Source organism: Natator depressus, chromosome 17, assembly GCF_965152275.1.
Source record: "Natator depressus isolate rNatDep1 chromosome 17, rNatDep2.hap1, whole genome shotgun sequence".
Lineage (NCBI taxonomy): Eukaryota > Metazoa > Chordata > Testudines > Cheloniidae > Natator > Natator depressus.
Window position 1 is genome coordinate 2,938,787 of NC_134250.1, and position 23,191 is coordinate 2,961,977.

Genomic DNA, 23,191 nt, shown 5'->3' on the forward strand with positions numbered 1-23,191 from the left:
GAACAGGAGAGTGAGAGATTGGCAGCTGTGTCCCCGGCGTCAGGTGATGCCGGGCACAAGGAAAAGAAAAATAAAGTAGCAATGCTTTCACTCTGCAGAAGAGGTTAAAAAGGAAAAGGACCCCAGTTACTGGGAAGAAGGATGATCCTGGGGATAGGGCTAGGAATTGGGAACAATGAATTCTTCTCCTGTGCTGCCACAGCAGGTCAGTTTCCCCATCTCTAAAGTGGGAATCAGGCTCTTACCATCCCCTGGGAAACGTTGTATAAATGTTAAGTAGTACTATCTATTGCAGGGTCCCCAGTTATTTACAGCAACCACCCACCTGCTTCTGTTCAGTCTCTTCTCCCAGCTCGTTCAGGAACAGATGGTGTAACTTCTAGGGAGGTGTGGGCTACGTGGCCCAGCAGCTCCTTTCCAGCTACCAACGCTGCACGGTTTCGTTTTTCCTTTTGTTAAGCTGATCTCCCGGGTATTTAGACCAGTGCAGTCTCTGTGCTTGCACTCCAAGCCCAGAGATGTGACATGGAACCCCAGCATGCTCTGCTAAAGCGATTGCCTGGGTTCAGGGCCAGCGCGTGCCTCCCAAAGCTTCTTTCTCCTCTTCTCTGTGCTGCAGAGAGCAGCTCACTGTGGGTTAGTCCATGGGACGTCTCAGTTCCCTGCCTGCCTTCCAAATGTATCTCCAGGGCAAGTTTCTTGACACCCACTCCCAACAGGAGAGATTTGTGTTAGTGAGTAAAAGCTACTTAACCCCCCCAACCCTCCTTGCATGCTGCCTTCCCATGTCTCTCTCCTGCTAACGTTCTGCTATGGGGCACAGTGCAATGAATACTACTTCTTAATGTATCCTCTCCACGCACCTGGGAAGTGAGCATGTTCTTCCTACTTTTCAGGACAAGCTGAAGGCCAGACTGGGAGAGACTGGCCCAAGGTCACACAGCCGAATGTCCACAAAGCAGGTAGGAATTAGACCCTCGGCTTCCTGACTTACAGTTCCCTGTTTAACCACTAGCTATTGTGGCTTTCTGAGCTGCAGGTAGGAATGATTCTTTCTGCTCATGCACCCAAACAGAAGTACAGCATTACACAAGTGGCTAGATCTGTCAGACCTTCCACAGAAACACTGGGTGTTGCCTACTTCTACAGGCAGAATACTAGCCTGGTTGGACCCTTATGACTATTTCTTTCCTCCATCTGCCCTACCTCTCAGTTTTCCTCCCTGCAACGTCTTTATCACCAGGTACAAGGACTAAAGTCCAGGTTTGCTGCTTTCTTTCCATGTCGGTACCCACTGGCTCTTTTCTCATTTAGACAGAACAAGCACGCTCACATTTGACCATGCATGTTACATTTTATTGTTTGTTCTCATGCCAAGAAATACGAAGGAAAGTATATAAGATACATCACGGCATCCTGCAGAAAAAGAAACATCACCAAAAAGGAGCTCCAAGCTGGAATTCCAGTTACATCAAGGCTATTTGTAAGGATCAGTCTGTAAACCTGTACAAAGCATGATCCAGACAGTTTGGCTTCAGAACAGGATGAACCTGGGAGTGTGACAATGGGGGATACATCCTGGGCTTCATTGTAAAGGATCTCAGTTTTTTGTCTTCATGTAAAAAGCCCTGAAACAGAGGGTCCCTGCTCAGAAATGAGATCAGATTGGCATGGTGAATCGTGTTTTCTGTTTCTCAAGTTCCTTGTCATGATTATGTATATAGATATTTGATTTTTCATTGCCAGCTAATTAAAAATTATTTGAAGAAAAAACTTGCTACAGCTTTTTGAAAAGGTTTTTCTGCCTTGGCTTGAGGCCAAGCATTTGGCTAAACTTGGTTGTGTTTTTAACAAACAAACATATTTTCAAAAATGGGCTTAAAGCAGGCTTGCTGATTTCAGTCATAACTATTGAGCCATGACTGGTTCCATAAAGCTGTAAGGACCAAACTTACGTAGACTAAGGCAAGGATGCCAAATATATGGCCCAAATGGAGCCCACTTGTTTGTTTATGCAGGCAGCCTCACATACTCAGATTGTGCAAAATCTAAGCTTTAATTTTCAGAAACAAGTAACTTTCTAGCCCTCCTGGCTCCACAGATAAACTCGGTTCACATTGGGAAGGGTACCTGATGCAACATCTGCCTGAGTGTGCGGACAGTCTGAAACCAATGACTCCGAGGTGTGAACTCCCCTGTGCCCTGTTAATCTCATTGGAGCATCAACTGTAAAGCCCAGCAATGACACTTCATTGTCAGCATGACGCATTCCGTTACTGGGCAGTTTAGCGGCTGGAACAGGAAAGTGGGAGTGAATCTCATGGGACTTTGGAATTGCTGCAGGCATGGAAATGCAGAAGGAAGAACAGAGCGGACTTTCACATGCAGGGAGGAGGAATGAAGCAGAGAGAGGATAGATGGGAAGAAATTAAAGCGCAGAGCAGAAAGAGCAATGGCCTAAAGGGGGGCAGATCACACGCACACACACCCCCGGAGTGACAGTGAATGAGACAATAAGGGGAATGTGGATAATTCATCACATGAAGACTGATCTTCATGCAAACTTCCCAGTGCCGTCAGTGAGGAACCTGCTGTGGATCTGAGGGTATAAAGTCCTGAATTCAGATGCCGGCCAACAGACCATAATTAAACGTGGAATCCAGTGCTCTCCTCGCCAGGTGTCTGATGCTCCAGGACTAGAGCTGGACTCACTAACCCAGTCACTGGGGCTCTTCCATTTTCAACTCCTCACTTCACAGGACCAAATTTCACATCAGGAATTTTGTCTCTTTCTTCCTTCTGTTTGTGCTACAATCCATCTAGACTCTCCTGCAGAATCTGTCTGTGAAACTGACAGTGAACGAGTAACTGTAACCAAGTTGCCTAGTACATGAGTTCTCAGCCCTTTTTAAGCAGCTGGTGAGGGGGCCTTACAGCACACTGACACAAAACCGAGAGCTTCTCTGTTCAATTGCACTGGGCCTCACAGTGAGCTATTACCTTCCTCTTAGCATCCCTGGGACCAGCAGGGGTTTCCGTGACATGCCTATAAGCCGGAGCCTAGGAGCACCAGGACCAGAGATATGTAGATCCCCACCCCCTGCAGATACGTCAGTACTCCGACAGAAGCCGTTTAACTTCACACTTGTCAGTCATGCCCGGGGCCTGCACTCTCAAGTCCTCCTGGAATTCAAGTTTATACCTGTTCTTCCCTCCTCCCAGCCTCTCCAGCCCTCTCCCATCCTACTGCCTCTTCCCAACAGCAGGTGAGACTGGATTTCCACGGCTCCATTCGTCTCTTCTGCCTCAACCCTCTGGGCTTCATGTGGATTCAAGCAATGACGTCTGGAGCAGGGAGCGTCTCTTAATGTAGGCTGGGTTTGAATTTTGCGTGTGAAATTAAAGACTGTACTGCAGGGCAAAACTGACCAAACCCTGAGGATTTCGTAGCCTGGACACCTGTAACTGTGCCAGGTGTGTGCGCTGAGGCTGGGGCAGCAGCTAGTTAACAAAGAGCAGAGTCACAAGGGATGCACGGGTGGGTGTGCAGGGGGCAAATCTACCTAGTGTGTGATCCTCTTCCTCTGTTATGTGAACTCAGTGAAACTAGTGAGTCAGTGGTGATTGGATGCAGAAAACAAGGTGGATTGTACTCAACCACTCTGGCGAACTAGATCATTCTTTAATCAGCAGCAATACATCTCAGCACGCCTGAGGATATTTTGTTTTTTTCCCATTGTTGGTTTAAGTCCTCAAAATACGTAGGTCCTTGTAATTCGCTGCGGCCACACTTTGTGACGCAGATATTAAGGGAAGGAAGAAGGATACTTAGCAGTGTCTTGGGCATGACGCCATCACGCACTGTTGTGATATGAGTCAGGGCAGGAAAATAGTGAGAAATAGGGGTTGAAAAAGAGATTCTTCCTGAACAAATGCTAGCTAATATGTCGGGGGAGGGGGAAACTGCACCAAAACAAAAATCCGATGGGAGGAGAAAAACGGAAATGCTAAATGACCCATGAGTGACAGCAAACAGCAAAATGGATAGCAGCTTGCTATGAGTGTGGCCGAAAAGTCCATACAATTCTGGGCTGCAAATGCAGAAGCATCATGCTGCAGAGCGGGGAGGAGAATCCCTCACTAGAAAATACCAAGGAGCCTGCTTCTATGCTACTGCATACAACTCCAGGGCCTCCGGTATAGGGATGAGCCAAGTGCTTCTCGTTAAGTACAAACTCGTACTGAACCCCACTCAAATCGCTGTATCATGCGCGGGACTATTCTGGCCACACTGTTAGCAGGAAGGACAGGACCTTTCCCCAGAGAACCGCTCTCCTGACACTCCCAGCCGTTATCCAAGTCGAAAGTTTGAACAGTTTTAGGTTCAACCATCATTATTCCTCAGCAACCGATAAATCCTGAAACTGGAAAGAATTCAGGAATGATTAAGGGGCAATTTCTGAGAAAAATATATTGATGTGTACACAGAGTATAGCTAAATGGTGACAAAGGATGGGGCATCACTGAGTAACAGCATTTGAAATCTGTAAATCCCAAGGTGGGAGAGGAGGCGTTTAGGGTAGGGCAACAAAGTATGTGAATGGAAATATTGAGCAAAGGAAGCCACTTAACCGCAACTTGGTGCATTAGTGTATTGGTGCTCTTCCCCGACTGCCATGCTTTCATGGATTGTGGTTACATGCTATGATTGTGATTGACTAGAGCACTGCTCTCAGGAGACTTTTGACTGGATCTAAGCACAAGACGAGAATGAGGGAGATGGCTTTTAAAGTGTGGAGTAGTGTAAAAGAATCTAATCCTGTGTCTAATTAGAAAGAAGAGTAAATCACTGAAGGAATGTAAGTGTCTTCATTTTTCTTTTTTATTATATTTAACAGTGAGACAGGAAGCTGTTGTCCTGACAGTTTGATGATGTAGGGTACGATAGAAAGCAAATCCCATTTGAATGCATGCAACAAATTATCACTGCAGTTTTCCTTCTAAGGCAGGAAAGAAATCCTCTCATGCATTCAAATGAATTCTGCTTTCTCTGTCCTAGTCCGCTTCATCAGACAGGAATGTCTTCTGTAGAGGATCTTTAAAATGGCAGCTGCCCCTGAGGGACCATTCATGGTTAAGGATCCACCTTCCCTTTTGAAAGTGCAGTGTGTGTAAAATCCATACCAAGAAAATATATATTGTTTTATATACTTAAATTGAGAGGGAGGATGGTCTTCTGGGGACTGGGAGACAGGATAACTAGTTTCTCTTCTTAGCTCTGTTACAGTCTGTCTTCTTCAGCAAGTCATTTAACTTTCCTATACCATAATTTTGCCATCTGTACAATAAGGATAGTGTTATACTTACCTACCTCACATGGGAGTCGAGGGTTAGTTAGTTAATTTTGCCAAGCACTTCACGCTCCTCGAGGGGAGGTGCTATATAATTATAAAGTAGCATGTAAATTCTTATTTAATAAATATTTGGTTGCAAGGGATTGTAACTCATTACTGCAGTTTTCCTTCAGTGTCACCTATTTCCATTCCAGAAGGCTCTTTTTGTTGTGATTTCTAAGCACTCCCAAAAAGCAATTTGTTAGTTGCAAGTGGGTTGGGCCAGGGAGCAAAGGACAGGAAGATGCCTGAAGAGGAAGCCGTGTCATTATGCAAGTCAGAAGGGAGATAATGAACCTGAAAGGCACGTTCTGTGAACCGTATGTGCTGATTATGGGGATCTGCATGGGAAATGAGTACCACGTGCAGTCCTGTTAAGTGGCTAACCAGGGGTTTCTGATGAGTTGCTGGACAAAGTATCTGGCTGCCTGAGGCAGCTGGATGTCTCAGACACTGAGTTTACACCTCGTGCATCGGGCATTGCTCAGCGAGAAGCTATTCTGCATGAAATGTGAAAAGGGAAATCAAAACACACTTGAGTGCAATAAGCTACTGTCCCTCAGCTCCCTCCTTGCTTAAACTCACTGAGCTCTCCCTAAGCGCCAAACACTCAAAGTCAGATAACAAGAGGGATGTTGCAAAAGAGTTGGGCTGTGTTCTAGAAGTTGGTAGTTTCTAATCGAGTGCTGGAGACAGGAACTGAAGCCTGGAGATGGGGGAAAACATAGCATGGGAAAGCAGGGTAGTGTAGCAAAAAGTCAAATGGTTCTGCATCCTAAGAATTGCTTCTAGCCGGAGAAGCACGTTCCTAGTGTACCCAGGGAATTCTGTGTTACTGTCACCGAGCTTCTGAGCCAGCCTAGCAAAAGAAAACATATTAATGAGGAGCACAGAAATGGGTGGCAAGGGAATTCTCTCAGCTAAGTGCCAGCAGGTTTGGCTCAGAGCTTCCCAAGAGACTCAAAATTGCTACTAGGGGTGTGAGGGAGGAGAAGAGTGTTACTCTGCTGAGGCTTGGGAATGCCAGCGTTCGCAGAGCAGTCAAGGGTGTGGCTGGGTACCAGCTTGTAAAATGTGGATGATGGAGTGGTCAAAGTGTGCCCAACTGCAGCTCTCGTATAATCCCCATTGGTGAGTTTGCAAACAGCACCGATAGGAGATCGGGGGGTCAGCTGCCACAAAGCCATCAACAAAACCTGGATAAAACCTCAAGCGAGGAAGTGTCACACAAGGCGGGCAGCAGAGCGTAGTGCACTAAAAGCAACAAAACCCAGCCCGGGCAGAGTCAGAGGAGATGAAGTATGGCGCGAGGCCAGGGAAGGGACTGTGAGGAAAATCCCAGGCCCTGAGCTGCTGGGAAACGCCAAGCAGTGAAACACGTGTTGTGGAAGGTGATGGGAAGGCCATGGACAAAGATTTTGAACCCTGCCGAGCAGAAGTCTGTCATTTGTATATAATGCACTTAAAAACTGACCTTTCATGGAGCTGAGCCCAGCTGCGTGGGTGGTTACAGCTGAAGAGGGGCTAAAACAGGCATTTGGGGGGATTGTCAAAGGGGAGCGAGGGTGCAATGAGAGACTCCCCGTGGGGCCTTTGAAATTTCCCCCCCAGGCCAGTAGGTGTCTTTGCAGTGACTGTGACGGGCTCTGGGTTGGGCCTTCGCTCCAGCCATGATGGACATGGTATAAATGCTCAAGTGGACAGAATCTGCTCTCCGGTCCTGGGCACCGCTGCTGCCTCAGATTCCCACCTGCACAAACGTTACCTCACTGGGGTGCAGGAAGGTAGAAATGGATTGTTCCGAAGAGAAGAGACAGTTCCTACCATAAAAGCCCCAGCGTGGGGTTGGGGTGAGGGGGACTCTCCTGCTAAGCTGGCATTCCTCATGCAGCAGAATCCCTGCTCTCCCAGCTCTGGGATGCTTTGGAATGACGGAAGAGCTTTGTACAAACGGACATGGAGCAGGACGTTCCCAGAGGCATGCAAATGGTCATCAGCTTTTTTTTTTCCCCCCCAATCAAAAATACAAAATCCCCCCCACCAGATCCGCCACCTTTCGCTGTGGTTTTGGCCAGAGCTGCAGAAAGGTGCATGTGATGTCCCCCTGTAGTGGCGCTCTCCTTTCTCCCTCACTGAATCGATTTAATCTCCCGATGGCAGTTTGAGCTTTTTCGTAGAGACGGAGAATTTGTCGATACAAAAACAGGATTTGTCCCAAAATTGTAAAGAAGGTTCCTCAAAACGTCCTGTTCTCTCCTTTTTAAAAAATTTTAAATTTCAGGTTCTTTAAATAAACCTCATTCATGAAGTTCTCCCCTTGTCCCCTTTTTGTCATACTCTCCCTCCCACCTACCATCTTTGTTACTGATCAGGAGTGTGGTAGTGGATCTCCCTCCATTCCACCTCTGCTTGGGATTTGAACCTCTTTCCCAGTCCTTGTCGAGCTGCTGTGTTATCCAGTCATTTTGTTTGGTATGAAATCATTTTCCAACAGGCTGTGAAATAAATGCATGCACTCCCTTGGACGACGCTCCAGAAGAGATGTTTCCTCCGGCTGCCCTTCTAAATTGTAACATGGTTGCTGCAAGGGTAAAATTAAAACCCTGGGAAGGAAAGACGTCTTCCTCTTCTTCCAGGTATTTTCGTGCTAATTGGTCTTCTGAAAAACTGTGAAATAAAGAGAGTCTTAATACAGCCTCTACAAATTAAATTACGTCCCCTCCCGCTCTTGTGTGGTTCCAGTGAGGCCAGCTCGGTCCTTGGGGGAGTTGGAGTGTTGTGAGGTCAGCGCACCTGTGGCCTAGCACAGCAGTGGTGTAAATGGTGCTGACTTTGTGGATTGGTTTATGTTTGGAAGCACTTTGGGCTGGATCCCCAAGAATGCAGATTTATGTCTGAATCGCTGCACTTCTGCCTCATGTACACGCTTCCATTCTTCTAAACCATTGGCCTCAATCTTTACCAGACCATGCCCTCATCTTACAGCCCTCCTAAAATTGTGGGCTCCCCCTCTCTTGCAGGCACAAGAGAAGGTGTTTACAACCACTGAAACCTGGGTACAGCCCACAGGTGGAGAAAGTAGGTTCTAAGCTGTTTGTTACAATGCATTCCTCCAATTTCCAGCACAGCTCCCAGGGGATTCTGGGGTTTTTCACAGGGCCACCGGTGCATTGTGGGATGGCTGTCTGAGCTATTTCAGCCTGTACTGTCCACAATGGCACAGAAACATTCAGGCTAGATTGGTATTTAGCACTGCAGTCTCATCCTAGTGGTATTTCACACACGTACGTGTCCCTTGCATGTGGGCACACTGTGTTTTTCAGGTGTGCTGCTAGGGACTAGCCGGTGGGCCCAGGCGCGGAGGTGCCATGGTGCTCGTGTGCCAGCTGGCCAGTGGGGGAAGAGGGAAAGAGGCATTACCTGTGAAATTGAGCGAACAGTACAGCACAATGATGAGGAGTCCCAGGACAATGGAGACTATGCTGAGCAACCTGGCCATGCGCCCGAGTCGCCGAGCCCCATCCATGTCCCCCTGCTGTCCGCTGTTCCTTGACTGGCAGAAAGGAAGACACAAACAAGCGCTTGTCAGTGGTTGTGGTTCCAGCTCAGTGGCTGCTTTGTGTCTGTCATCAGCCTTAACCCATGCAAAAGGAGAGCTGCTCTGTTAGCAGCTGGGTCTAGACAACTGCATTAGGATCACCTGGTATGAGTGTCCTGACTTGCAATCCAAGTTTGTCAGCAGTCTTCAGTAGCTTCTGAAGCTCAACTGCCCTGAAAAGTCCTGGCTGGCATGTGTGTTCTGCTCCTCTGAGCAGGACGGAAGTTAGACCAGAGCAAGGGAGGTGTGTAATTGTCTAGGTGTGTGTCTAACAAATACAGCCCATAGGGGCTATGAGACTTAACATGACCACAGCCAGCAGAGATTCTGCTTTGATTCAAAGGGAAGGGTCCTGTGTTTTTAGGAGCTTCAGTCCCCAATGTGATTTGCTTAGACAACTCTGGGACAGTGGGGCCATTGCACTTAGGGGCCACCTCTAAGGGAATCACAGTCACCACCCTCCAGAAATTTACATAATTGAAAACACACACCTGGGTTTAACCCCACCCCCACTTCCCGCTGCTGAGAGAGGAGCAGCAGGCTGCAGTCTCCATAGCCGTGCACTGTCTCTGCCGCCTACACTGCAGCTGTGCAACGTGGGCCAAAGTGGGAAATTTTTGTAATATTTTGGATGCCTCTGTGTGCCTCAGTTTCCCCTTGTATGTTGCATTGCTAACCAGTGGGTTCGAAAGAATGAAGAGTGCTCTTGGGGCAGCGCAGGAGACGTGGCAAGGGTGTCACCTAGCTAGCAGGGTGGACCAAACAGGTCATTAAAAGACAGGCCGGGGTTGACTCCTATCAATGGAAAGTCCATGAAGACAGTGAAAATCTCAGCAGCCAGAACACTAACACCTAGCCCCCAATAAGCCAGAGGCAGGAGGTTTCCCCTCCCCTTGGCAGGGGAGCTGAGCAGAGGCCATCTTGAGAATTAAGGACTGAGAGGTGACAGGAAAGGGATAACGGTTGACTTTGGGGAGAGGCCCAGCCGCCCTCACCTTGGCCTGAGAAAGGGGGCAGAGAGAGCCTGGAATGGAGGCCAGAGCAGGTTGACTTGCGGGTTGCTCTGGCTTGGCCAGATGGACTATGTCTTAACCTTTATTTCTCTGTGCTAACCGAAGGACGTCCGACACTGTGTCCCAGCTGCCTAAGAAACCTAGCTGTGTTCTCACAAGGCTCCTCAGTGTCACTGGAAATCCTTGCGGGGGCACACCGGTCCCTGCAGAACGTACACATCTCTCACTAGCCGCCTACTTCAGTTGGACTTCCTGGGCAGAGCTGCTGGTGTACAGCAGGAGGGCAGGAGCCCAGAGGCTCAGTCTCCGAGGCTGGAGGCCCACCCTAAAGGAAGAGTGGGACCCCTTGGTGGGGACGGTCTGCCACACAGACGCAAGATTACGTGTTACTGGTGCTGCCTGCATGTGAACAGTGAATGGGCTTTAACTTAACGCTCGGGAGCTGCTGGGTTTCATCTCGCTTTAGAGCAGTGGTTTTCAGCCTGTGGTCCGTGGAGACCTGGGACGCCACAGACTATCTAAGATTTCCAAAGGGGGTTGCACCTCTATTCGAAATTTTGTAGATGTCTGCAAACGAAAAAGGGTTGGAAACCACTGCTTTGGAGTATGCTCCAGCACTCTGCCTCTCTGCTGGACTCCCCATCTCTGTGCTGACCTCCCCGGGCCACGTGGCAGCTGTGCGCTGCATGAACTCCGCCTGCAGTGATGTTGCTCCTGTGCTGGCAGCAGGGAGGGAGGGAACGGCCACCCCAGCTTCTCCACTCTGCTGCTTTCCCCTGCTGCTTGATTGATTTCTGAATGCGGTCTGCCAGAGGGCGGCCCCTGCCTTGTAACTAAAGCTGCTGGTTCCCAGGGTACAGCAGGGGTGGGGGGAGTCACGGGGAGGTGCCTGGAAACTCCTCTATAGGGATCATTCATAAAGGCTGCACAGAGATTGAATGGGGGCTGCCTCGTCCCACCCCAGCTTTGTCCCACTACCGGCCTGCGTAGCACCTTAATGGGAGCCTGGAGGGTGCTGCCAGTTTGTATAAGTAGAGCAGGTTGCAGCAGCTCCCGTCTTTAGGGGGAGCGGCAGCTCGGAGGAGACAGGCCCCAGCACTGTCTGAAGCTGGCAGAGAGCTGGGGGGTGGGCGTTATATGGTTCCTGTGGAGCTGCCTCTCCCGAGTCTGGTCCCCCTGCCCGGCAGCAGAGCGGCCGTGGCCCTGGCTGGCTTTCCCGGGGGCTCCTCTAGCACGTGCATATGGGAGAGGGATGACCCCCGCCAGCCACGGAAGCTGTTCTGCTCGCGCACAGAACAGCTGCAGCCTGGGTAGCGGCAGGGCAGGCCTCCCTTGTGTCCTGCCCCTGCTGAGGCTCCGGAGGAGTGACGTCACTGGGGGGCTGAACGGGAGGGCTGCCTGCCCCGCTAAAACTCCAGGGCCCCCTCCAGAGCTTGGGGAGCAGCGACTACAAGGGAACAGCTGTCAGCTGGGTCCCTGCCTGGAATTGACCCCAGAGCTAGTGGGGAAAGGCTCCATACTGGATAGCAATGCACGGACAGTGACGAGCAATGTCTTGGTAAAGTCGGATACCCTGCAGCTCCCACAGTACTCTGGCTAGCGCCCTGGGGTCTCCTTCGTGGCTGCTTAACCACCACATTGTGCTCTGCAAAGCTGCTGACCAGAGAACTCCACCTGTACTAACTGCGCTCCGAGGCCTGAGTGCCAAGCAAAGGACCGGCCAGACCACATGTAACCCACAGTACAATTAGATGCAGCTTTAGCCTTCAGAATCAGTGACCGATTAAGCAATTTCCTTGTTATCTTCCCCTTGTAATCAGCAATAATCTGGTTTCGAAGTAAAAACACGAGGGCCAAAATTGGGTCATCCCTGATGAGGGAACCAGGTTACTGCTGCTCGAAGAGAGTGCAAGGGCCATGTTCCTGCTTCTCGGCTGCAGGGCCTGGGCATGCTAGGCAAGGAACAGAGGCTTGGCATTTAGCGGAGGGCCAGGCACTTGGGACAGCAAAGATGTCACTATGATCAGGCTACTCAGGGAGTCTCAGCATGAACGACGAGTGCAGTGGCGAGCCAGGAGGGCACCTCCAGGGCCAAGGAAGATGTTGGCTGCTCAGCAGAAGCCCTGTTTTCAGTGTGTACCCCATCTTTCCCCAAAGCAAACCAATCCCCTGAAACCCTACCTGATGCCTCTTGTTTCTGGGAAATTTTGAGAAAAAATCAGATAAGGAATTTCAGAGCCTGGTGTTTAGAAAAGTCCCCCTTGTTGGGAGGTGTGGGAGGCCTGGGGACGTGTTAAAGGGGTGCAGAGGCCTTTGGGGGCACAGAGGTGAAATCCTGGCCCTACTGACAGTAAGGCGAGTTCTGCCAGGGAGGCCAGGCTCTCGCAGGCTTTTACCCACAGTACAAAAGTTAAACATTTGGAATTTTCTAGCTGTAAAATATAAGCATTTCCATTATCCACGGCACCCGATGGTGGAACGTGGAGGAATCGCAGTCCAGTGGTTAGGGCGCTGGCCTAGGACTTTGGAGACCTCTGCTCTGCCACAGACACCTGCGTGACCTGGGGCAAGTCGCGTCGGGGGCGTGTAGAGCACAGACCCTGCCCGCCCAGCTGGCCCGGGTAGAAACAGCAGAGTGGGTGGCAAGGCACAGCTTAGGCAGGTAGAACACAAACCCACCCGAATCCTAGATGGCTCTCTGCATGCCCAAGCACGGCCTCCTCCCTCAGCACGGCTCTTTTTAGTAGTGTCGTGTCCTGCTGCTGGAGCCATTCCCCCCCTGCCAGCGCCTACACACCAGCGCATGGATGCAGCCCGCCTCTCACTGCGGCATGTAGCTACATACACGCAACATGCTGCCGCAAGCGTAGCCAAGGCCGAGTCTGCCTGTGCTCACTTCCCCGTCTGTAACAGGGGGATACTAGCAGAGCCCAGCCTCACACGAGGGGTGTGACAATAAACCCATTCGACTGGGAAGCGCTTTGAGGTCTGCCGATAAGAGCTAGAGTTTTTACTATTATTATATTCCATGCAACTGTAAGTTGGCTGCACATGCGCCCCTCCCACGAACATGCTAGGATCTTCAGGAGGAGAGCCCTGATTTAGAAGATCTGTCAGAGTGGGGCTCCCCTCCTACAGACCCTGTGCACCAGCCTGATTTACGTTTTTGCACTCATTTAAAAAGGAGATGGGGGAATTCTAGACAAAAACGTAAAAGAGGTAAGATTGAAAGCATGAGTTTCAATAGAGTCCAAAGATCACACTTTCCTTCCAACTTCTGCTCCTTTAAAAAAACCAGACAAACCCCCCCTTGTGAAAATATCCAGCAATGAACCATTAAGAGGTCCAGCAAGTCCCCCACTGCCATATAACCCAGCATCATGCTTGATCATCCCACCTAACCCTAACCATTCACCCTTAAAGTTTGCAAAAATCTATGCAAAAATCAAACTAACAAATGACTAGACGATCCAAGCCCATTTCCTATCCAAGGGACCTAAACACCTATCTAAACACCACTAATGGTTACTTCATTAGTCACTACAAAAACAACAAAGGTGGTGACCAAAGATATGTGACTTGCTACACAATAGATTTAAAACAGTAAAAATACAACTTGCAAGGTCTGCATAGACCTACATCACCATATAAGCACCCCATTTCATAACCCTAATCAATCAGTCATTCCAATTCCAGTCAGACAAATATTCTTCTGCTCCAGCAGCCCAGCACACTCGAGGAGAACGTACAGAACTCCGACATAACCTAACGCAGCCTGGATCTTCTTCCTTTCAGAAGCCGGATTGCACACGGAATAGAGGATATCTAAAATCAACAGTATGCATCCAACAGCCTATTTGCATTACTGAACAGAAGGTGGCAAAATTAAATCAGGTGGGATGACAGTGTGCAATGGATTATAGGGCAGTAGCGGGACTGGCTGAATCCCTTAACTGTTCGTTGACAGATTTTTAACATTTGGAATTTTTAAAGGCACAGATTTTTGTAACAAATGTGTAATTTGGGGGGGAAGGTGTATGTTGGACTCCAGAGAAACACGCTTGCATTGGTGTATACGTTCCCTAGCAAAACACAAACAAGGAGTGAAGTCCATCACTACAGCTTCTGGATCCTTTTTCTCTAAGCTCCTCTTGAAAAGTTATGAAAAATACACAAGCATTCACATGGAATGTTCTGTGAGCATTTATCGCTGTCCATATATTACTCATTGGGATGGAAGGGTTTGATTGTAACTGATAAATGTCAGTAATCGTGGATTTCACTTTCCACATGAAAACATGAGTAACTTGTGTCCGTTAATCAATGTTTGCAGAGAGGAAGTTTGTTAAAATGTAAGAACCTCTTGAGGACTAATCAGAGTGTGTGGTAGTAGCTGGGAGTTTAGTGTTAAAAACTAACCGCTGTGAAATGGTGAATGACTACGTCGGAATGCACTGGGAATCTTGACTTCATGTTGACTAAATAATTAGCATGTGACTCTTTTTGAAACATGCTAGTGGGAACATTTTAGGAGATAAAACCAGCAACATCATCAATGGAATCCTTCCAAGTTGTTCTCTAACGATAACACTTATTACAGTTACAAAGTGCTGCGCATTAATTGCACTGAGCCTCACTATATTCCCTCTGTAGTTCCAGTTGGCTGGGGCATTCGCCTTCATTTCTCTGACCCTGCTACTTGAGTGGTGCTGTGCGCTGTTAAACAGCCTCTGTGCACACCTCTGCCCAGAGGGAGCGGCACGTTAGTGCTAGGGGGAAGAGGTTTCCTGCATGTGTGTTTGCCAGAAGCTGGGAATGGGTGACGGGATGGATCACTTGATGATTACCTGTTCTGTTCATTCCCTCTGGGGCACCTGGCATTGGCCACTGTTGGAAGACAGGATACTGGGCTAGATGGACTCTTGGCCTGACCCAGTCTGGCCATTCTTATGTTCTTATGTGTAGTGTGTGAAGAGATCTGGGTCCTGGAGATGCTCTCTAGACATAGAGTAGTGCCTTAAAGTGGAAAAAAGCAGCCCAGCCCCTGACCATCCCTGCGGTTTTACCAGTGAGCACTGCGTAACATCAGGGGCTGTTTGGTTGCATCCTGTTGCGAGGGGCTGAATGAGGCAACAAGAACAGAGAGCATTTGCTCTTTCCAATGCAGCCTCTCCCAGGATTGGGCCCTGAATGCCTTCCCCTTGTTTGGAGAAACTTACGGTTGGTTTGCACCATAGGAGCAGCAGGAGAGGGGGTAAGAGAGAGCCCGGAGTGTTCCTTGGGGCATCTGTCTGTGTGTCTAGCCGACTAAGTGCTTCCAGTCGTAGCCTGGGCTCTGATGCACACAGGCTCTTCTGTTTTGGAAGACTGAGCTGTCGCAAAGATTCTCTCCTTTCCTCTCTCTGTCTCTTGGTCCGTGCTCATTCATGCATGTTCCCAGTAGAAGGGATGGCGGGGGGGGAGGGGGAACCCTGCACTGGCAATTGGCAGCAAGGCTGGTCCCCAACGGTTCCATCTCCATTTGTGTGTGTTAGCTCTGCTCTCTGAAATGGGAGGGCTGAAAGGAACTGAAACCGATTAACGCAGGCCCAGGTCAGCATCACCAAAGCCAGTCCTCAGCTTTGTCAAACAGGGAGACTGAAAAAGATGCACTCAGGTGTCTATGCAGCCAGGCCAGAAGTGACTCATTCCATGAGATCACTCTGGGAGAGGAAGGGGGAGATGGGCAGATGATGTTTCTGCTGACCACAAGACCTGCTGGACCTGAGTGCAGCATTTGAAAGGTGATTTATGAGCCTAACTCCAAAGGCATTCCAATGCTTTCTTCTCTGTTTGCTGCTCAGTGCTAGGAAGAGGCCTTGTGCGAAAAAGCACTGACTTCACGGAAAATATAAGAGTGCAAGCCCCCACAACAACTGGAGAAAAGTCATCGGGCTGTAAGCATGCCCGCCAGCCGCCACTATGGCTGCAAGCAGTCTGGAGCGTGCCCCCAAGGGGAGCTGGTCCCGAGTGCCTAAAGCCTCTGGAGAGCCTGGTTCCTGCCATATCTCTAGCTACTCCTGGGGGAATTCTGCGCCACTTCACAAACGCAGAATTTATGTCCCCCGCAGATTTCTTTGCTTCCCTGCAGAAAAACGACTTTCTGACAAGGAAGCAAAGGGAAGCTGCAAGAGCAGCCCTGCACCACTCCTTAGCAGAGCAGGTTCATTGTTTCAGGCACCCAGAGCAGCCAGCAGAGAGGTAAATCACTGCAGGGCTGGGGACACCCCAGCTAGTGGCTCTAACCCTGAGCTGGGATTGGCTGCTAGTCCTGGCTGGGCTGGAGGCAAAAGAAGATGGGATGACTTCTTCCCCTATAAGGAGTGGCTGGAGCTGTGACAGACCCACCCCCAGAAACCTCCCCCAGCTGCAGGAAGCTCAGCATCCTCCCCTGCTTCTTGCCCCCATTGCTCCTCAGCTGTGGCGGGGGGGAAGGGGTCACTGTATGGGGAGCTGCTCCCCCATCCACCCAACCCCTGTGCATCCGAATCTCCCATACTCAGACACCACTGCCAAGCCTCACCCTGTACACCCAGAACCCCCCCTAGTCCTCCATACCCAAACCCCACCCCATTGAATCTCAACCTCTGCATCTGGAGCCCCCTGCACCCAGACCCCCTGCCTCCGGACCCCCACCTCTGCACCCAGACCACCCCGCACTGAGCTCTCTGCACTCAAACCCCCACCCTGATGAGCCCCCTCCCCCGCACCACCGAGCCCTCACATCCAAACCTCCATGCCAATGACCCCCCACCCCACCAAGCCCCACTGCCCCGACCCCCCTTCTGAGACCCCCACACCCAGACCCCTCCGCTGAGCCCCAACCACCTTCACCTGGAAAGCCCTGCAGTGTCCCATTGCCCCTGTACCTGGAACCCCCCCCAACAAGCCTCTGTGCATCCAGATCCCCCCACACCTAGACCCCCTACTGAGCTGCCTGCCCCCAGATTGTCCCACACAGAATCCTCGCACCCCACACCTGATCTCCCCCCCACTGAGCCCCTCCACACTTGGACCTGCCTGGTTGAGCCTGCCCACCCACACCTGGCCCAGGCGGGCAGGGCCACAGGGAGTTTCTGGGGCAGGCCCAGGCCTTGTGCTGTGTCAGGGTCAGGTGCAGCCCCACCGCTGAGTCTGTGTCCCCGGGGTGGGGAAGCTGCAGGGTGATCTCCCACCTTCGTGCAGCCAATGGCCAGTGCTCCCCACTGCCACGCTGGAGCCTCTGCATTTAGTTATTGACAAATAAAACGTGCAGAATTTTAAAATATTGTGCGCAGAATTTTTAGGTGCAGAACGGCCTCAGGAGTATCTCTAGCCCTGCTGGACATGTGCTCCGCCAAGTTTTATGTGCTTGATCAAGCAAACGTCTGGGTGTTCACACCTCACTGGCCACAGCGAGCCAATTCATCCCTCACGAAAGCCAGTGAAACTTCCATTGAAGCCACCGGGAACTGTGCCTGCTTGTACCAGGGCTATACTGAACGTGAGCTCTCCATGCTGAGCAGTCTTCTCCTCCCTCAGGACTCAACCAGATCTGGGCACTTCACTACGTGATGCCGGGTGCAACGCCATCCTCCGTGCTCCCTCTGGCTGGGACAACGCTCCTCAGCAGATGACGAGTGTTTGGCTGTGATATGTTCCTGCGTCCCTTGCACGTACCAAGGTACATACGCCCCATTGCACTTATGTCTAGGGATGGGCAACTTCCTAACTTTCCTCTTCAGTTCCTCCCCCACTCCAACGGGGCGGGTGTTTGACATCAGAGCCCCATCACCGCCGCATAGAACTGCTGCGGAACCCAGAAGGAAGAGTGTGGAGCTACTTTACACAAGGCTCAGCCGGCGGAGGGATACCTGGGAGTTATGTGGCTCATGGCTGGGTGTGTGGAGCAAGACTCCACTATCCCACAGAGCCAAATGAGGTGAGTCCATCTTCGCCCACATCCTGGCTAAGCAGGCTCTCCACTGCGCAACTGACGCCTGCTGGCTTCTGCAAAGAGCCCGCTTCCTCTTCCAGACGGAGGCCTGTCTCTGCGGAGGGCTTGTCTCTAGTGCCTGACACCACGTCCCTCTCTACATCTGGATCGGCTTCCGGGGAACCGCTGACTGCAGGTTCCCCGCGGTGCGTTTCTGTGCAGTAAGCAGCGTGCTGGAGCTCTGGGGCTGCTGCCTTCCCTGAGCTGATTTTTCAAAGGGGAGATTTGCCCATATTGCACAATTAAAAGGATAAAAGGGGCCCATGGGTGGTTCCTTCCTCCAGACTAATTGGGGCGGTGCGAATTGGAACCCGAGGTGTGCGTGTTGAGCCACCCGTGTGCACGGAGGGGTGGGAGAATTGTTAGCTATGCTCTGCCCTGTTCTCACACTGGCTAATTCTGCCCCGGAATGTGGGAATTGCGTCAGTCTCCGTGAAGAGCTCCAGATGCCATCAGCTCCTTGCAAATACCTGAGCCCAGGAACTGGCCCGGGAAGCCGTAGAAAGGGACTGATGAAGTCCCACTTTCTATTTTGGGGGGTAAGTTTGGCTGTTTGTGGATCAGGAGGAAATAGGCTCTTTTCAGTTTTAGGGATTGTTGTTATTTACCAGTAAAATCCCTAAACTGACCTTGTTGGAGGCAATCTGGACTAGTGCTTAGTGTAAGAGATCAGGCATAAAGCCTCCTCGGTTCTAGTCCCAGCTCTGCCAAAGTCGCTGGGTATCACTTTCTCTCTGGGTCAGGGGGATAATGTACTTCCCTACTTCAGAGGGTGTGTAGATGAGGATTAATGAGTTGCTGATTCAGAAGCTCTGTGGGTGCTGAGTATTCAGGGGAGAAGATACTGACTTAACTCCCTGGGCAGCATGGTGCTTCAAGAGTTAATGTTTGCAAAGAGCCTTTTAGAGCTTCAGCTGAAAGATGCACTGGAAGAGCAAAGTAGGCATTCATAAAACAGAATATGCTCCCGGCCCGCCTCTGGTCCGTAGGCCAGGCTCCATGCTGCTTGGCAGCGTTCTCCCGGGGAAAGCCACGTGGGAGGAGAATGGACTGGGGGAGCAGGAGCCATGAGTTGAAAAAAAAAAAATAAATGAAGGAAAAAAATGGGCCACTTTTATTCTATAGTTATTTGAACAAAAGGCTCCTGTTTAATCTCTCAGCACTTGAACAGAAACTGCTGGAGCTCTGATTCTGCTCCGGTAACTCGCCTGGCAGTGGTGCAGCCACACAGCAGCTAACAAACAGACGGGAGGAAAGACCAGGTGTGAGAATTATTATTGTTGTTACCATAATATTAGACCTATTAAATCACAACCAGGACCCCACTGTGCTGGTGGTATCCAGACCCCTGAAGGCACACAACCCCTGCCCTGCGAAGCAGATGGGGTGGAAGGGGTCATGAACACGACAGTAAAAGGCTGTGGGCATCATGTCTTCCCAGTGCGGGAAGTGACCTCTCTTACTGGTGTCGGCGTTAGTTGGAACTGGTTGGTGGAGGGTGATCAGGCATCGTCCGTAAGTCGATATTTTCCAGAAAGGCTTTGCTTTGGGATGGGCTTCTTTTAGTGGAGAAATGTCGCCGTAGCCCCAAAGCCGACGCTGTGGGGAGGAATGACTTGTGGATTTTCAGTGGTCTTCTCTGAACATGCAGGCTGTAAGCCCAGAGCATTGGCCTGACATGGCTAGTTGGTGGGAAGACAGCACAAATCCATTGAAACAAACTGATCTCAAGCCTGCCTGAGCCAAATCTAGACCCTAGATGTAGGACAAACAGCCCCAGGGTCCCCTGTCGGTGAGCACAACAGCCGGCCCTGTGGTTTTTGTCCTGACTGTAACTGAACCCTTGCCCCTGCCCTTCCAGCGCTAGTTCACTGCCTCTCGTGGGTGGAAAGCATGACCAGTCTCAGCAGCACTGTCCCCAAGGCCCACCTGGAATGGACGCGGGTCATGTTCTGCCATCTTTCGGTGTCACCTAGGGTGAGGAATGAACGGGCCCTGCTCCCAGGGGCTCATCAAGCCACTACTTTATTCTGTCAGCCTTTTTTTTTTATTCTTCTTTTAAAAGAACTTGCTTTTTCTAACTCCTCCAGCTGCAGAGGAAGCTGGTATGGAACTCTCCCCGGCTGTTTTCAGATGCTGAGTGAACTAGCAAAGCTGGTTTGAAAGGGGTCCTGGCTTGCTCTTCGTCAGAGCTCCCTCCGGCCCTACCTCAAATCACTGTCCCCTTCTCTGCCCTCCCACTGCTGCTCCTCTGTGGGAGCCTGGGCCTGCCTGGATTCTCTTACCCTCCTCTGCTTTCCGCACAGCCAGGGTGCTTCGACAGGGCTCTAGCCTGGGCTCCAGGATGGTTTAGCCCTGGGAGGTTTGTGTGTCCCTGAGTCCCTTGCATTTCTTCCCCACACACACACACACACCCTGCCCCTTCCCGGAGGCACCCCCAGCTCTGGGGGAACAAACTGTTCTGAACTGGGCAGGATACAAAGGATTCCAGGTTCCCTTCGGGTCTGTAGCTGGGGAGCCCTGGCTGAGGGACATCCCCAGCCAGGGCACCCCCAGTCACTTCAGCAGCAGGGCCTGCCCCAGGTGGGGCCCTCAGCCTGCCCAGCCCTGCCCGGGGCACCCCAGCCCAGCCGCGTGTGGGGGGAGCGGTTGTGGGAAGGGACCGACCTCCTTCCAGGGGCTGCTGTGACCCCCCCTTCAGACAGCGACGGGTTCCCTTCTGCCGCCTGCCCCCTCCCCAGCCCCAGAGCGTCCGTCCCTGGGGCTCCAGAGAGGCTTGTCCCGCTCCGAGCTCTGGGGCCGGGCCCCGCTGGCGGCCCCGTGGGGCTCCGCCTCCCCCGCTAGCCAAGTTCCTTAGAGCCTCCCCGGGCTGAACAACCCCCCCGCCGCAGCGCTGCCGGCCTCTGCCCCCGGCACTGCCCAGCGGGACGCAGCTAGCCGCGTGTGGCGCATCCGCAGGCGGGGTGGCCGGGGAGGCACCGCGGGAGCCGCCCCGGGAGGGGCCGGGCGCGGGGTCCTGCTGGTTTTGCCGAGTGCCGGGGAGGGAAGCGCCCCGAGGCCGGGCAGTGCCGGGGGGCCGCCGGGGCTCCCCTCTCCGAGGCGCGCAGGGGAAGTGCCCGGTCCGTGCAGCCAGGGCGCGGCAGCCAGCGCATCGCCCCAGCGGCTTGTCCAGCCCGGGCTGCTGGGCGCAGCGCGCTCGGTTGGAAGGGAAAAGCGGGGCGCGGAGTTTAGAAGCGTCCCCTCAAGCTTGTGGGGCGGGGGGGCAGAGCTGGTGTCTGGGCGCCCCAGGACCCCGGAGAGGAGGGGGGGGGTCTGGGCGCCCCAGGACCCCGGAGGGGGGGGTGTCTGGGCGCCCCAGGACCCCCCGGGCGGGTGTTCAGCACTTACCATGATGGAAAAGACCAAGGCCACGATGTTGATGGGCCAGACGGGGCAGAAGCAGGAGAAGATGGCCAGCACCAGATAATCCAGCGGCCGGCCCTGCTCCTGGGCACTGGTGGTGGCGGTGGAGGATGCCCGCCCCAGGCTGATCCGGGAGGGCGAGTGCGGGGCCGTCTCCAGGTGCCCGGCGGACACAGCCTTGTAGGGCAGGCTGTGGCCGTTCTGCTCCGTCTCCAGCGACTTGTCGCTGGCCAGGGTCCCCGAGAAGGACTTGGAGCCCCGGACCCCCTTCTCGCCCTTGCCCTCGCTGGCGAAGAGCAGCTGCTCCGTCTCCTGGCAGCCCGCGGGCAGGGCCGGGCCCCCCAGCGCCTTCTCGAACTGCGCCTCGCTCTTGATGGCCATGGCTCGCGGCTCGCTCCTGCGCCCGGCTAGATCGCCATGCCCGGCGGGCGGGGCGGGCAAGGCAGCGGGCAGCTGCCCCGCGGGGCGCTCGGGCTGCGGAGGCTGGGCAAAGCGCTGTAGCCCGGCCAGTCGGAGGGGTCCCCCTGCTCCGCCCCAAGCAGGGCTGCCCTGCCCTGCTCTCGCTCGCTGTCCTGCGGGGGAGCCTCCTTCCTGGAGCGCTGGGGTGTGAGATCCCCTCCTGGCCCTGCCCTCCCACCACAGCGTGGCCCCTTTCTGCGAGGGCGGCTCCCGCTGGGGTGGGGCCAGCTGTGCCCCTGCCCACATCGCCAGGGAGGACCGCGCTGGAAATCGGCCTGAGCCAGAGAGTGGCAGCCCCGGGCAATTGAGTTTTGCCAGCCCCTAAGGGGGGCGTCACTGGATCCCAGTGATGGAGCTGCCCTCGTTGTTTGCAGTGCGGTAGCTGCGCGGGACGCAGGATGTGAGAGAGACCAGGGGGGCAGGTAACAGCCTTTATTGGCCCAACTTCTGCTGGTGTGAGAGAAGCTTTCCAGCGACACCCAGTGCTGCAGAAGAGCTGGGGGGGGGGGGGGGCTCCAAAGCTGATCCTTCTCACCGGCAGAAGCTGGGAAATGAAAACTGACACAGTTAGGCCGGGCCCCAGGGAGGCTGCCATGTATGTCTGGGGTGTGAAGGAGCAGGGTGTGTGTCACCGAGTGTGGGGGAGTCCGGGGCCTGCACCCCTCTTCCTGGGATTCACAGAAGGTTTATTGGACAACAGGAACACAGTCCAAAACAGAGCTTGTGGGTACCACCAGGACCCCTCAGTTCTGGGGGAGCAGGGAGCTCAGACCCCAGCCCTGGGGTTCCCTGCGTTCCTCCACCCAGCCCCAAACTGAAACTAAACCTCCCCCCCCCACCCCAGCAGGCTCCCTCCTGCAGCTTCTGTCCACATTCCCGGGCAGAGGTGTTACCTCTCCCTCCCCCTCCTGGCTCAGGTTACAGGCTCTCAGGTCTCCCATCCCCAGTGCAACTTCCCTGCCACATTCCCAGGTCAACACTCCCCCCGCCCTGCTGCGTCACAGTGTGTATTTGGCAGGCAGACACATGTACCTTACATCCCCATGATGCCCACGGGAGTCTCGGTTATGCATGCAGGAGCGTGGTGGAGAAGGTGGATGCTAAAGGAGGGGAAGGGCTCCACCAGCCACTTCCTCAGCTGGAGGGGGTTGCACCCACTAACATGTGCAGAGCTGGTGGTGGGCCCGGGGCACCTCCTGAGCCCTCCCCATTGGCCAGGAGCTCTCTTTCCATAGGGATCACTGGTGTCCAGCCAGCTCCCTCTCCTGTCGGTGGGCACAGCAAACAGTAGCTGTGCCAGCGGGTGCCAAGT

General features: G+C 52.7%; 1 protein-coding gene across 1 annotated transcript; it reads right to left on the reverse strand.

Moving 5' to 3' along the window:
- Positions 1 to 1,318: 1,318 nt before the first annotated feature.
- TRARG1 (trafficking regulator of GLUT4 (SLC2A4) 1) lies at positions 1,319 to 22,325 on the reverse strand. Its single transcript, XM_074974432.1, has 3 exons — positions 21,406 to 22,325; positions 8,814 to 8,946; positions 1,319 to 8,060 (listed from the first exon to the last, which is right to left on the reverse strand). Exons 1-3 carry the CDS (start codon positions 22,123 to 22,125, stop codon positions 8,041 to 8,043), a joined length of 873 nt encoding a protein of 290 aa, XP_074830533.1. The 5' UTR covers positions 22,126 to 22,325; the 3' UTR covers positions 1,319 to 8,040.
- Positions 22,326 to 23,191: the final 866 nt, after the last annotated feature.